The 15378-nt window shown below is 43.9% G+C and overlaps 1 protein-coding gene and 1 long non-coding RNA gene across 3 annotated transcripts in view; both read left to right on the top strand.

Moving 5' to 3' along the window:
* The window catches only part of LOC132468109 (ral guanine nucleotide dissociation stimulator-like), a 28641-nt gene that overhangs the window by 3120 nt on the left and 10143 nt on the right, over nt 1–15378 (top strand). Inside the window, exons 1-8 of one of the 2 annotated variants that reach the window (XM_060065759.1) lie at nt 3555–3882; nt 10755–11059; nt 11680–11754; nt 12195–12388; nt 13253–13377; nt 13575–13790; nt 14243–14346; nt 14552–14636. In XM_060065759.1, the coding sequence (XP_059921742.1) occupies nt 3688–3882; nt 10755–11059; nt 11680–11754; nt 12195–12388; nt 13253–13377; nt 13575–13790; nt 14243–14346; nt 14552–14636 (1299 nt within the window). In that variant the 5' untranslated portion in view covers nt 3555–3687. Of the gene's footprint in view, nt 1–3554; nt 3883–10754; nt 11060–11679; nt 11755–12194; nt 12389–13252; nt 13378–13574; nt 13791–14242; nt 14347–14551; nt 14637–15378 lie in introns of those variants that run through there. The other variant, XM_060065760.1, reaches the window with a different exon arrangement.
* Nucleotides 3903–10388, top strand: LOC132468110 (uncharacterized). Its single transcript, XR_009528167.1, has 2 exons — nt 3903–7234; nt 7886–10388. It is a non-coding gene; the product is annotated as an uncharacterized LOC132468110 (long non-coding RNA).

Raw genomic sequence — 15378 nt, 5'->3', positions numbered from 1 at the left:
TCGTAAGAATATGTTTGACAATTATTTTTGACCATATGCCTAACAACGGTTATATCATGGCATGTAGGACTACCAGGTAAGACTAGCAGGCTCATAGGACTGGTCTAGGGCAGGAAGAACCACTAAGTAGGACTCAGAGAGGAGTGGTCTAGGAAAGGTAGAACCACTAGGACTCAGGAAGGACTGGTCTAGGGAAGGTAGGATCACAAGGTCTGACTCAGGTAGGGCAGGGCTGGACCCACATGATGCTCGTGGGCAGGGCTCCGCAGCAGAGATGGATGTTTAACATCTCTGTTGCCGTTGGCACGGCAACAGAGATGGTATGGGTGGGTGGATGGTATGGTATGGATGGTATGGTATGGGGAGAGCCGGATCACAGATCTCTTCTCAGTATCTCCTCGTTGCTGTGGAGATACCCCAGTGTTTACTGCTCAGAGATAGAGAGAGAGAGAGAGAGAGAGAGAGAGAGGGGAACAGTAATTCCCCTGTGAGCGTCTCTCTCGCCCCTTACTCTGTGCTGTAACTCCGCCAGGAGACAGAGGAAACAGAGAAGAGACGAAGGAGAGGAGCAGTGGAGTAGAAAGGATGAGAGGAGGGATAGAGGAGAGAATGGAGGAAAAGGAGGAGCAGGGATGGACGAGTGGAAAAGTGAGGGAGGGGAGGAGGAGGAGGGATGGATAAGAGGAGAGCAGAGACATGCAGACAGAGCAGACTGTGTGTGTGTTGTGTCTCGTATTGGCGGCTAGTGAGGACGGACTTGTTTTTATGGGTGCCATGGAGCCCAGGTTCTCTCTGCACTTGGCTCTGGCTCAGCCTGTCAGGATGTGCATGTTGGATCTGCCTTTTAGCATCCTTGAGGACCTGGTAAGCATGCACGCACGCACACACACACACACACACACACACACACACACACACACACACACACACACACACACACACACACACACACACACACACACACACACACACACACACACACACACACACACACACACACACACACACACCGTGTAGCTGCTACAGAATAGCACCATCCTAACCCTAACCCTATATATGTATATGTGTGCCTAGAGTTAGGTGTGCCAAAAGTTGTAGGTGGCCTTGTTCCTCAGGGTTAGTCTTTTCTCCTCCTCTCTCCTCTCACCCCTCCTCTTCTCCTCTCTCCTCCTAGCTTCTTTTCATGTTTCCTCTTCTGATCTCCGGCATCTTTTCAATTATGGGATATTTCTTCTCTGCCCCTCCCCCCTTCTCGCTGTTGGTATTTGAAGTTATGATCGCCACACTTTAATTAATCATCTGAAGGCTTTTCTGGCATCTCATGGAACTTGTTCAGCCAACGTCACGATTACATCATATTGCTCGCTTGTGGCAAAACAAAGCAGCAGCTGGAGGAAAACACTACTCCGCTCAGAGTGGTGGGCTAAACCAACTATTGGAACGATGTACCTTTGCTGTGTTGTTGGGTGCCGGAAATAAATAATATTATGTTGTATAGATATGTGTCTGAAGGATTGGGTTGTCCAACTATACAGAAATTAGGGTACTAGGTGGAATTGATGATTTATCTTTTTGTAACTTGGCGCATTAGCTAACTTTATTATCTAGCTGTATGGCCAAAGGCAATCCCATAGATAGTCTTTCAATTGTGAGGTTAAAGGGAAACCAAACAAATGGAATTGGGGATCAATTTGATCACCGACGTGATTGATCAACAAAAGGAAAATCCTGTATTTTCCTTTTGTTGGTAGAATCTAGGGATGAATCATGGATTTGAAAGAATAGTTGTTCTCCCTAGAAAGTCTTATATCCTAGAAGGGCATGATACAATGTAATTGCAGTTTATGAAGTGCTTATTTTATTTGTTTACAATTGAATGAGTTTAGGACATTCCGGACTAGCTCTTCTTTACGCCTCAACACCCCGCCACCATCATTTCAAAGAAATACACGCATGTAATTTTTTTGTTAGGGAATTACTTTGGAACCATAGATAAAACGGCGGCCGTGTCGACCCAGTGTCACGACCAGTGCTGCAGCAGGAACTAAAGGGAGAGGATCCAAATGCAGTTCTGCCAACAAAAGGAAAATACAGGATAGCCCGGGAATTGGTTAGGGCGGCATGTGTCTCAGGAGGTAGAGCGTGTTGGCTGGTAACCGGAAGGTTTCTAGTTTGATCCCCGGCAGTGTCAAGGTGTCCCTGAGCAAGACACCTGACCCTAACTGCTCCCGACGAGCTGACTGGTGTCTCCTATGGCTGACATCACCGTCGATGTGTGCATGAATGGATGAATGCTGGGCAATATTCTAAAGCGCTTTGGTTAGAAAAGCGCTAAATAAATGCAATCCATTTACGATTAATCCAAATGCAGTCCATGGAACCGGCTTGCTGTGCATTGGCTCTATGTAAAACATATAGTGACAGTTCGTTGCAATTATTCATCTCTCCACGGTCTTATTACTATCATAGAAATAAGATATTACAGTTTGTTTTTTTATTACTGTTGTTCCTCGGGCCAGCTCAGGATGTCTCTCCTCTCAGATGCACTTTTTTCCTATCTGACACCATCATCATAATCAGTTTTTCCCGCTGGGCGCATATCTGGCCTTGGGGCGCTACTGCTGGAGAGTTGGAAGTTCCAGCAGCAGCTGTCGAAGACAGACAGGATGTCTGTCTTCGACATCACGACATCAGTCAGGGTTAGGTACCTTGTCAAGGACACCTTGACACTCAGCTAGGAGAAGCCGGGGATCGAACCAGCAACCTTCAGGTTACCAGCCAACCCGCTCTACCTCCTGAGCTACTGCCGCCTAACACACACACACACACACACACACACACACACACACACACACACACACACACACACACACACACACACACACACACACACACACACACACACACACACACACACACACACACACACACACACACACACACACACACACACACACACACACACACACACACACACACACACACACACACACACACACACACACACACAGTTGGTCTCTCAAAGAGCCAGATGTGATTCAGCTGTTTTCGTCCACCGTAAGAAAAGGAGTAGAACATGTTTAGAGAACAGATGTGTTCAGATAAACAGTACTTGCAGCTGCTATGGTCAGAGATAAACTGCTTTTAGTTTACATTATTCGGTTTCAAATAATAGGTTGAACTATAGACTGACAGATAGGGGGCAACGTTGGACCAATCATGCTGTTTACGCGTACTTGTCTTCCTACATCCATCTATCTGTTCATCTGTCTTTCTGTCAATCCCATGGACCTATTAAAGAAGGTAAATCCATCTATCCGTCTTAACGGGTCTTATCTGTGTAAAAGGTCTGTCTATCTGTCTGTTTATATATGGGACACTGTCTATGATATATAATATTGAAAAGAAGACGGTTATAGACATCAACAACATATATGTGACATGTAGACCCTGAACCATGTGTATGGGGGAGGAGGAGAAGGGGCGGGGCTAGGAATGGGGGAGGAGGGGAAGCGGGCGGAGCTAGGAACAGTGTTGCCAGATTGGGTCCGATTTCTGGCACAATCTGGCTACACTAGCTAGGAACCGAGCCTGATGAGTCACGGTCCGCCTCCTCACATCCCCGCTGGACCCGACCGCGGTCATAACGGATGTACAATGTTAGAGTAGCCTCCCTCCTCGGCCCCCATGGTGTATTTTCCGGGCTCTCAGTGTGGGGCTCAGTGCGGACACTCGGAGGGCCTGTACCCCGAAATGTTTGAGGGTTCGCGGCGGGTGCGCAGCATTTGGGGCGGGGTGCGGCTGGAGCTCAGCGACGATCCAAGCCCAGTCCTCCTCCACAGCTTCACCCACCTGGACCCCGACCTGCCCCGGCACCCAGAGGTGAGCTATTGCAGCCCCCTTTGGTACAGGCTCATAATAACTCATAATATAATAATAGACCGGTGCCGTTATTTGGAGCGGCATATGGCTCTGGAGGTAGAGCGGGTCGGCTGGTGACCGGAAAGTTGCTTGTTCGATCCCCGGCTCCTCTTGCTGAGTGTCGAGGTGTCCCTGAGCAAGATAGCTCGCCTTGATTGCTCATGACGAGCTGGTCGTCGTGAGCAAACCAGCTCTTTGGTCGTCGCCCTGCGTGGTTGACTTCTCCGTCGGTGTTTGAATGTGTTTGAATGGGTGAATGTTTGGCATTGTAAAGCACTCTGAGTTGCCACTGGTTAGAAAAGCGCTGTATAAAAGCTGTGCATTTGCCATCGGCACAGCGAGGCTGTTTTCTGTCGCTTCTGTCACTGTATATTGCCTATATAGGCCAACATTTGGATTATAGGCCTAAGTGGGAATGTGTTTATATGGTCAACCATAGCCTTCTAGTTGTTATGGATTAATTTATTAGTTGATGTAATCTTATGGATGACCATTTTTGTCGACCCTGGATTGTCGCCTTGTTTTCCTAGTTTTTTAGTTATAACTATAAGATTTCTTAAAGTTATAGGCCTAACTATCTAGGATAGCTCTAGGATAGTTATAACTATGCCTATATGATGGTTATAACCATATGATAGCTTAACTATATTATATAGGTCTACATTATGACACTGTTCTCCTGAGAGTCAGAATCAGCAGTGCATGACCATCACAAAGTGATTTTGTGTTTCATCACTTTATTTTGTTAGTTTGTTGTTGCAAACATATTTACTTTATTATTCATATTTTAGTTTGTCTGCCTTGTTGTCCTGTCCCAACCCTGCCACCTGTGAGGTTCATTTAATCTAATCCTCTCACTACAACACAATTAACTAATCCTTAATCTGTTCTCTCGTAGCAGGCCGCCTCACCACAACCTGCTGCCCTTCTCGTCCTCTAGTAAGGGATAGGATTAACACTTAAGCGTAGAAACTGAGTCCGGTCTCTGCTCAAGGGAAGAGATTTCAGCTGTGAACCATACCCATTAAGACAGGATATATCATGTATCATTCAGGCTATATAATAGATGACAACTTTGTAAGATGTATAGACTGTTTATCCTGTAGTCTACCCATATCATATAGCAACAGAATATAGTGACATAATACCAGTCATGCTTTCTAAATGCACTACTAGAACTGAAAAGGAATTACAGAGGAGTACAGAGGAGAACAAATTTCAATCCATCGGATGGTTAAGGTTTGCTGAATAGCATTACCTTAATAAGCACATATTATAAATTACATCACATATCCCACAAATGACATCACATATCCCACAAATGACATCACATAGCAATAAAAACATCACATATAACTACATTAATAACATTACATAGCTACAAATAGCATCACATATCACTACATTATTTACATCACATATAATTACATTGATAACATAACACATCACTTCATTAATAACATCACGTCACTACAATAATGACAAACAATTACTGCGATAACAATGCATATCAATGCTTTAACATTAACGTCCTCATTCAGGACATCACATTAGTAATATCATCCCGACATACAGTACATTGTAGGATGCTGTACATTAATAGCATACAGTATAGCAGACATCACCTAGACTCTGCATAGCCACCCCCTCTCGCCCCTCCTAAGCACTTATTGTATGTTATATGTCCTGGCACTTAATGTACGCACTTATTGTCTGTCATACTTAGCGATAGTACTTAGTTGTGTAGCTTCTTATCCTAGCTATCCTTGTTGTATACAGGTAATGGGTTTACTTAGGTTTTATGAACATCATTACTTTACCGACAGCAATATATTGTTTCACCTTCTTCTGACAAATGTACTTATTGTAAGTCGTTTTGGATAAAATCGTCTGCTAAATGCCCTAAACATAAAATGCAAATGTACATTCATTTATCGTACATCATCAATAGCATAGAGTGAGAGCTCCGATGCCTTGTTCTGGGGCCTACAGCAGTACATGCTTTTTGGAACGGACTGACTGTGACATCACAGTCATTGTTTGGTGAGGGAGGTCCCTGGTCAGCACCAGAACGCCCCAATGACCTTGTTTACACCAAGCGGCAGTCATGCCCGCCTGTTTGTGAGGCCCATGGCTAACATGGAGTTCCTTGAACTGCCCCAGGTGGTTCACGGTAGGTGGATCAGAGGGACCCACGTCCAATCTTAGTGAACAGGAAGATCTTAATGTTATGCGTTTTCAAAGGTCCACGTTGACGGCTATGTTGAAGTTATTAAGGATTGAATATTCATTATTTTTGTCCATAGACTAGTACAAGGTGTTCACCCATTCCAAACGTCAATGTGACAGAAATGGAAAGTTTTCACTGAAAATTGTATACAATGGCAAGGCTTTGAAGAAGGCGCTAGGTCACAGCCCCTAGCTGAGGATGTGTGTGTGTGTTTTGTGTTGTGTGTATTTTGTGCTGTGTTTGTTTTGTTGCATCAGTTGTGTAAGCTACAGCCAAATTGAGGATATAACTAGGGCAGGGGGATGTGTAGATAACAAAAACATGCTTTTTATGTTATGATTATAACACAAAATCCATATATTCCGGAATCCATATATTCAGATAATTAGATACTGCAGGTCTCTCTCCCTAACCCCTCGCTCATCTCCCTCTCTCCTTCTCTCTGACTGTGCAGATGGATGTGTAGAGGGAACAAACTGGTAGCCATCTTATATTTAGAGTGCTGACTCACTCTGGGGAGCCAGCAGGATGTGTGTTGTCTTGTATCCATGGTAATGCATCTCTGTCATTATAGCAGTAAGAAAAAATACCCACATCTAACTATGTTCCCCAGAGAGACAACTAACTCCTTGATCCCTAGAGAGATAACTAACTCCTTGATCCCTAGAGAGACTACTAACTCCTTGATCCCTAGAGAGACAACTAACTCCTTGATCCCTAGAGAGACAACTAACTCCCCAACCAGAAGTAATACTGGGCCAAACTTTGCGTTCTCAGAGGACGTTTATTTAACAATTTATATGCATTCTCATACACACAATGAAGTTGTGGTGAAACCAACCATAATAGGAGCCCATTAATGTTGACTCACCTAATGAGAAGGCTGATGTTGCATGCCAGACATCAAATGCTTGATGTCTGGCTTAAGTAATGAGAGTCAGTTTTAGATCAGGATAGAGAGATACAACATCGGAAAAGGCATCAGAAACCACACAGCTCTGTTGGAAAGATCGGGATACTCAGAAGCATTACGAAGTCAAAGGGTACTTTGTCAGCCTGGCCCACATGTCGATTTGTTTAATTGTTGCTTCTATTTTATTCTGGACATTTGAAGAAGGTGGCTGTGGCTGAAAATGTCGGCCAGGTATCCCCATTTAGCCAACCACTTTAAATCCCTGAAGCGATGTGCGAGTTCAAACTTTGTTGGAAGAAAAAACACCCTCCCCTCATCATGCAATTCAAAAAGTCACATCAGCACCTTCTCCCTTGAGAGTCATTGGACTCCGGTGTGTGACAGAAGCTGCTTATGGTCACTGCCTATCTCTTCACATAAAACGGATAATTAAATTGGATTGCAGGGGGGAGTCTTTTGATTAAGTTGTCTGCTGGAACTGCCTCATAGCAGTCCATAGTCTTTAAACATACAGGCTTTTTCTTTACAGCCAGCAGTTCTCTGTGTATACTGCAGTGGGCAGATGCTACCAGTGGAGCCATAGCCTTTTCCCCCGGTGATGACTCCACTGTGCCGGCTCTGCAGCTCACGGTGCTCCCCATCAGTGCTCAATCGCACACATTTGGACCAATCAATCCCATTTGAAACTGAACGCCTTCAGAATGTCAAAGAAGTCCTCAGCAGTTGAACACATCGTTAAAGATTTGCAAGGCAGGAACTCTTCTTTTATCCCTCCATTGTTTTCATACCTAACTGTATGTTCATACCAAAAGCTGTAAAAGATGCAAAATCGCCAAATAGCTCAAAACGCAACACTGTCCAAAATATTTACAGCTCATATCGCTCTTGCGTTTTCACGTGTATGTTCACTAGGACCACCCACGCCGACGAGAGACATCTACATTCCGATTGGCTGGCGGTCATTTACAGCCGAAAGCTACTAGCTCATTTGCATAGAGTTGAGCTGTTTTCAACTCTCATTTACAGCTTTACAGCTTTAAAGCTATCGATCAAGCGTTTTATCGCTCCAATTGCTTTATCACTCATGTGAATAAGTGAACGGGCGTTCATTGCTCAAAACGCTTTACAGCTTAAATTGGTGTGAACGCACAGTAATATAGGCATGGCGTAACATCTTTGTCAATGTCAATGTCAATGTCAATGTCAATTTTATTTATATAACGCATTTACAGACGGCTTAGCCGCACCAAAGTGCTTTACAGTAAAGTGCAATATTGCAGGAAGGCACAAAAAACAAACAAAAACATATTTGTTATGTCTGTCGATTTATCCAACTTTATGGCATACAAATAACTCTGGTATGCTCGCAATCAGCTGGTCTAACACTTTCTCGCCATATTGTCTATTTGGGATGCACCAAAATGAAAATTCTTGGCCGAAGCCGAAACCGAATATACTGAAACAGTTGGCCGAAAGCCGAAACCGAATACCGAATGTGGCATTTGCTGTTTTTCATTCAATTTGCTTTAATTTTTCACCATTGCATAAATCAAACAATTAAAAGTCCTTTATAAACTTTTTTGTCTTGATTTTCAATAAAAAAAAATCAATTACAAATTTTATACAAATTATTTATTTAATACTGAACGATTTCTAACATTCCAGCAGACCTTATAGCAAGAATTTAAGAACAATGTAGCTTTCAAATAAATGAGTAAATTATTACTATTATTATTTATTTTTTTAACCAAAAAAAAAAAGTATTTTTTTCTGCCTTTTTACTCCTTCGGCCGAAACCGAAAATTATGTTTTGGGCCATTTTCGGTGGCCGAATTTTCAGTGCAACCCTATTGTCTATCTTGAGTTTGACTTAGTTATCAGACAATGAGATTAGTTGATTGGCTTGCATGACTTCTCTCCCAACATCTCCCAAACTATCTATTTTTTGGCGGTTTTGTTGTATGGGGCTCACTAGACTTGCCAATGAGCCTTTGCATTCTATATGACCATGCATGACATTTACTTATTACTTTCTTCTTACCCTGATACTCCTTCAGTTTACTATTGAAACTCCCTGTCCCTAGATATAGAGACAGAAAACTCCCTGTTCCCTTGATAGAGACAACAAACTCCCTGTTCCCTAGAGAGAGAGAGAGATGACAAACTCCTTGTTCCCTAGAGAGAGATAGACAACAAACTCCCTGTTCCCTAGAGAGAGAGACAACAAACTCCCTGTTCCCTAGAGGGAGACAACAAACTCCCTGTTCCCTAGAGAGAGAGAGAGACAACAAACTCCCTGTTCCCTTGATAGAGAGACAAAAAACTCCCTGTTCCCTAGAGAGAGAGAGAGACAACAAACAAGCTGTTCCCCAGAGAGAGAGACGACAAACTCCCTGTCCCCTAGAGAGAGATAGACAACAAACTCCCTGTTCCCTAGAGAGAGAGACAACAAACTCCCTGTTCCCTAGAAAGGGAGACAACAAACTCCCTGTTCCCTAGAGCGAGGGACAACACACTCCCTGTTCCCTAGATAGAGTGACAACAAACTCCCTGTTCCCTTGATAGAGAGACAACAAACTCCCTGTTCCCTAGAGAGAGAGAGGCAACAAAATGCTCCCTAGAGAGATAGACAACCAACTCCCTGTTCCCTAGAGAGACAACAAACCCCCTGTTCCCTAGAGAGACAACCAACTGCCTGTTCCCTAGATAGAGAGGGACAACAAAGAGAGAGAGAGAGAGAGAGAGAGAGAGAGAGAGAGAGAGAGAACCAGCTCCCTGTTCTCTAGAGAGAGACAAAAAAAACTCCCTGCCCCCTAGAGAGACAAAAACTCCCTGTTCCCTAGAGAGCGATATTGAACAAACTCCCTGTTCCCTAGAGAGAGAGAGAGAGAGAGAGAGAGAGAGAGAACAAACTCCCTGTTACCCAGAGAGAGAGGGAGACAACAAACTCCCTGCTGCCTAGAGAGACAAAAAACTCCCTGTTCCCTAGAGAGACAACAAACTCTTTATTCCCTTATAGAAAAAAATAGAATTAGAAACGGAGAGGATGAGACAGGAAACAAGTCAGAGAAAGACAGAGTTAGGGAGACAGGGCAAATAGAGACAAGAATAGATTGAGCTACAGACAGTGGTTTGCGTACGGAAATAGAACTAGCTGGAATTTGGTAAAAGAAAACCCATCCTGACACACACAGACAAACTCTCTCCGTTGCTCACATCACAACACAAACACATGAGTGCAATTGTACAAAAACAATCAGCTGAAGGATTAAACTAAACTACAAGACCTCACCCACTGTTGTTCGCTCTCTGTTACCACGGAAACTTCCCAACGAGAAGAGAGAGAGACAGAGAGGCTGGTTGACCGAGAAAGTGAGAGTGAGAGAGTGAGATAGTATGCCGTGTGAGTCCTGTTGTGGGTATTCCCAAGAGACGATGACTGGTGTTCTAGATTACCCATCACCCCAGGAGAATTGTGAATGGCTCAGGGATATGTGCAGGGTTAACGGGTGGCGATGAGGTGGAGGAGTGCCTTTAAATATTTAACAACAGTAAAATTTGAAGATGCACCTAATTAGCTGACGATGGTGATGATGATGATGATGCTGTTGCTGCCGCTGATGATGATTATGATCATGAGGGTTTTGCTGGAGACGAAGAGACTGACGTCCTCCCTCTCTGCTCCTCCAGAGCTCCACCCAGGAGATAGGAGAGGAGGAAGAGGATGGGGCGGTCTTCACCATCACCCTGAGGAAGTTGCAGCTGCACCAGTCGGCCAGTAAGGGGCAGCGATGGCTGGGCGTGGACACAGACTCCGCCCTCAGCCTCTACGAGACCTGCAAGGTGCGCACCATCAAGGCGGGGACGCTGGAGAGGCTGGTGGAGTACATGTTGAAGGCGTTCCGCGGGAAGGACTCCAGCTACGTCACCATCTTTCTGTGCACCTACCGCTCCTTCGCAAGCACGCGGCAGGTCCTCGACCTGCTGCTCAACAGGTGTGTACCGATATAATCTATACAATATGTACCTGAATAAACTACAGGTCCTCGACCTGCGGCTTAACAGGTACCACCAATACATGTGTACTGTATAATATATACAATATATACCTGAATATACTACGACATGAATGCACACGATATATACCATATGGACCAGTACACACTACCAATATATACATGTACGGTATATACTAGCAAGACTACATTAATACATACAATAAATACCATATATACATGAATACACTACCAATATATGCCTGCATATACTAGAAATACTACATTGATACGTACAATATATACCATATATACATGAATACACTACCAATATATACCTGCATATACTAGAAATACTACATTAATACATACAATCTATACTATATATACCGGAATATACTGCCAATACATACCTGAATATACTAGCAATAGTACATTAATACATACAATATAAACTATATGTACCTGAATATACTACCAATATATACCTGATTATAATATAAATAAATGCAACCATTAAATACAACTACTTACAGAAATAACCTACATACAACCAGAAGTCTGAACTAGTGAAAGCTCTCTTCAGGAAAGCTAAACTAATGAATGTGAACAACCTCCAGGTATGCTAAACTCCAGAACGTTCCAGCCATGGCGGCCCACAGAGTGTGTGAGGACGACCGCATCGAACTGAGGAAGTATGTCGCATATTTTACATTCTTCAAAAAACAGGACTGTAGAAATCTGAAGTAACCGTATTGTTCTTTTTGAGACCAAGCGCTACGGCTAGTTAGCCGAATTCTTTAAAGGGAGGCAAAACGGTAGACCAGTCCTACTGCATATGTAAATAGTTAAACTAGTTATATTGTATTATATAGTGGATATCTATACATTTTATACACTATTCCTCTTGTTTTACATAGAGCATGTTTTATGTCTGTCTGTCTGTCTGTCTGTCTGTCTGTCTGTCTGTCTGTCTGTCTGTCTGTCTGTCTGTCTGTCTGTCTGTCTGTCCTATTGGTTTATATAAAGCATATCTATATATGTTAACACTAGTCAAACTATAAATAATGACTCTATACATATAATAGTTACACTACGATGTATATAGTGTCGTTAACCTCTCCCCCTCTCTCAGCACGGTGTCGTCTATCCTGGGCGCGTGGTTGGACCAGTACTCTGAGGACTTCTGGTCGCCCCCGGACTACGGCTGTCTGCACCAGCTGCTGTCCTACCTCCATAAACACTTCCCAGGCTCGGACCTGGAGCGCCGCGCCCACAACCTACTGGCCCACTTCCACCGCCGGCAGGTCACCGAGCCAGACCCCGACGGTAAGGGTCAGGGGTCAGGGTTGAGACTAGACTCATGTGGATTCAGGTTAACAGTGCATGAAAGAGCAGGTAGGGGTTAGACAGTGAATACAGAGACAGTTATTTAAAGAGCAGGTAGGGGTAAGACAGTACAGAGACAGGTCATTAAGGAGCAGGTAGGGGTTAGACAGTACAGGGCCAGGTCGTTAAGATGTTGAATACAGAGGCAGTTATTTAAGGAGCAGGTAGGGGTTAGACAGTACAGAGACAGGTTATTAAGTAGCAGGTAGGGGTTAGACAGTACAGGGCCAGGTCGTTAAGATGTTGAATACAGAGACAGTTATTTAAGGAGCAGGTAGGGGTTAGACAGTACAGAGACAGGTCATTAAGGAGCAGGTAGGGGTTAGACAGTACAGAGACAGGTCATTAAGGAGCAGTTAGGGGTTTGACAGTACACAGACAGGTCATTAAGGCGCAGGTAGGGGTTAGACAGTACAGAGACAGGTCATTAAGGAGCAGTTAGGGGTTTGACAGTACAGAAAGAGTTCATTAAGAGTTGAATACAGAGACAGGTCCGGCGTAAGTAGGGATTACTCACGTGTGTGCATACACTCTTATGTTGCTATTATTATTTCAGATTATCCCGGAAAGACACAGAAATGTGATGGTATGACTTGATTATTTCAGGGTTGTTCTGCAGCAGATATAGAGACATGTACAGAGTATGATGGTATGACTTGATGATTTCAGGGTTGTTCTGCAGCTGATATAGAGAGGCATACATAAATGTGATAGTATCATGATTTCAGGGTTATTTTGACCGCCGATATAGAGACATATAGAAATCTAATAGTAAGACTTGATGTTTCCTGCGATGTTCTGCAGCGGAGCATATCGGCTGTCCCTTCGCCACACAGGAAGAGAGCGGCTTCGAGGATGAACTCCCAATGCTCAGCTTCCTGTCCTTTGACCCCATCATGGTGGCGGAGCAGTTCACCCTCATGGACGCTGTGAGTACCGCTTCCTATAGAAAGTACCACCCACTTCCTGTGAAACACACCGCCACCATCCTGAACTGAACTGTCCACTTCCTGTAGAACACACTGCCCGTGTCCTGGGGAGCACTGGTCCACTGACTGTACAACACATTGTCCAATTTCTGTTTTCTACCTTTTGACTAATCTAATCTCCCCCCCCCCCCCCCTAGGACCTGTTTAAGAGAGTGGTTCCCTACCACTGTCTAGGGGGGATCTGGTCCCAGAGGGATAAGAAGGGGAAGGAGCATGTGGCCCCCACCATCCGGGCTACTGTCGCCCAGTTCAACTCCGTCACCAACTGCGTCATCACCACCCTGCTTAGCACGCCGCTGCTGAAGGCCAGCCAGCGGGCGCGCCTGCTGGAGCGCTGGGTGGAGGTGGCCCGGGTACGTTAGCATGTTAGCACTAGGGACGACCAGTTATGCTGTGTTCGATGGGTCCAACCCATGAAGTGCACTATTTAGGATTAGGGTCGGGAATCACAGGGGAGCTTTTCCTTTCTAACGCTTTAGAAAGCAAAAAGAAATTAAAAAAATAAAAGATAAAAAGGTACACCTAAAAAAATATGTATCGATATTAGGCGCCAGTTTATTGATTCTCGTATCGCACGGAGAAGGGCGACGATATATCACCATATCGATATTTTTTATCCAACCCCTACTCTTTAGGATCTCACCATGTGTTTGTTTGTTTTTAAGACTGCATCGTGTTGCGTAAAGGAGTGTGGGTTTTATGAGACTGTTTTGTGTTGTGTTCTGGAGTGTGTGTATTATGAGAGTGCTTTGTGTGGCGTTCAGGAGTGTGTGTTTTATGAGACTGTGTTTTTTGTTGCGTTCAGGAGTGTCGTATACTTAAGAACTTCTCCTCTTTGAGAGCGATCCTCTCAGCACTGCAGTGTAACGCCATCCACCGCCTGAAGCGCACCTGGGAGGAAGTTTCCAGGTGAGGAGCTACGTGCTACATGCTACAGGCAACATGCAACACACTACATACGACACGCTTCATTTTACATGCGACACACTACATGCTAGACGATGCACTCAAGGTGCAACACGCTACATGTTACACAATATATTCTAAATGCGACACAATGTATGCAACATGCCACACGCTACATGTAACATGCTACCTGACACTTCTCTCTTAGGGAAAACTTTCGTACCTTCCGGGAGCTGTCAGAGATCTTCTCAGACGACAACAACTACTCCCTGAGCAGAGAACTTCTGGTCAAGGTTAGTTGGTTAGATAGTCTGGCATGGTTTAGGTCTGGTATTGTATAGTATAGTCTGGTATGGTAGTTGGTCTGGCATCGTCTGGCATCTTCTGGTAGCGCCTTTTATGTTCATTTTATTACCTCCATTCTGAAGATAGTAGTTCATTGGAAAAGTGGCTTCTTTGTTGCATTTTTCATTTGGATTGATTGCGTTCGAAACACGTCACGCTGCACGTATCAGAAACAAACATTGGATGATAGAATAGTTACAGATAGTTTCCATTTTATTATCCATATTAGACCAAACATAAAGTTCTGGATGACGGACACGGCAAGAACAAGTTTCTCCTCCATTTTCTTCCACTTTCTCCGTTTTTTCTTCACTTCACTATTCTGGTTTGGTCTAGTATAGTCTGGTATAGTCTAGCATATGGTTAGGATTAAGCTTACAAATAAGCTTATAATAGTATAAGGATAATCATATGATAGCCCTATTAGATATAAGAATATATTTACAGAATTAGATTTAAGCTGGATCTACAGTTCTACTTACAGTTCTACGTCTGCGAAGATCCATTCAAGGACACAATTCAGATTCACGCAGAGCTAACCCTATCCATGTCACAAAATATAGTCATTTAAAAAATATGTTAAAACTACTTTTTTTAAATAAACTGCTGAAAAGCTGTTGATTTATTCACGTGTCGCACTGTGGAACCATATCAAAGCTCTACACCACACCAATCAATCGCGACCGGGTC

The sequence above is a fragment of the Gadus macrocephalus genome, chromosome 11 (genome assembly GCF_031168955.1).
Source record: "Gadus macrocephalus chromosome 11, ASM3116895v1".
NCBI lineage: Eukaryota > Metazoa > Chordata > Actinopteri > Gadiformes > Gadidae > Gadus > Gadus macrocephalus.
Note: the sequence above shows the minus strand (reverse complement) of the source record. Positions and strands in the feature narration are given on the sequence as shown.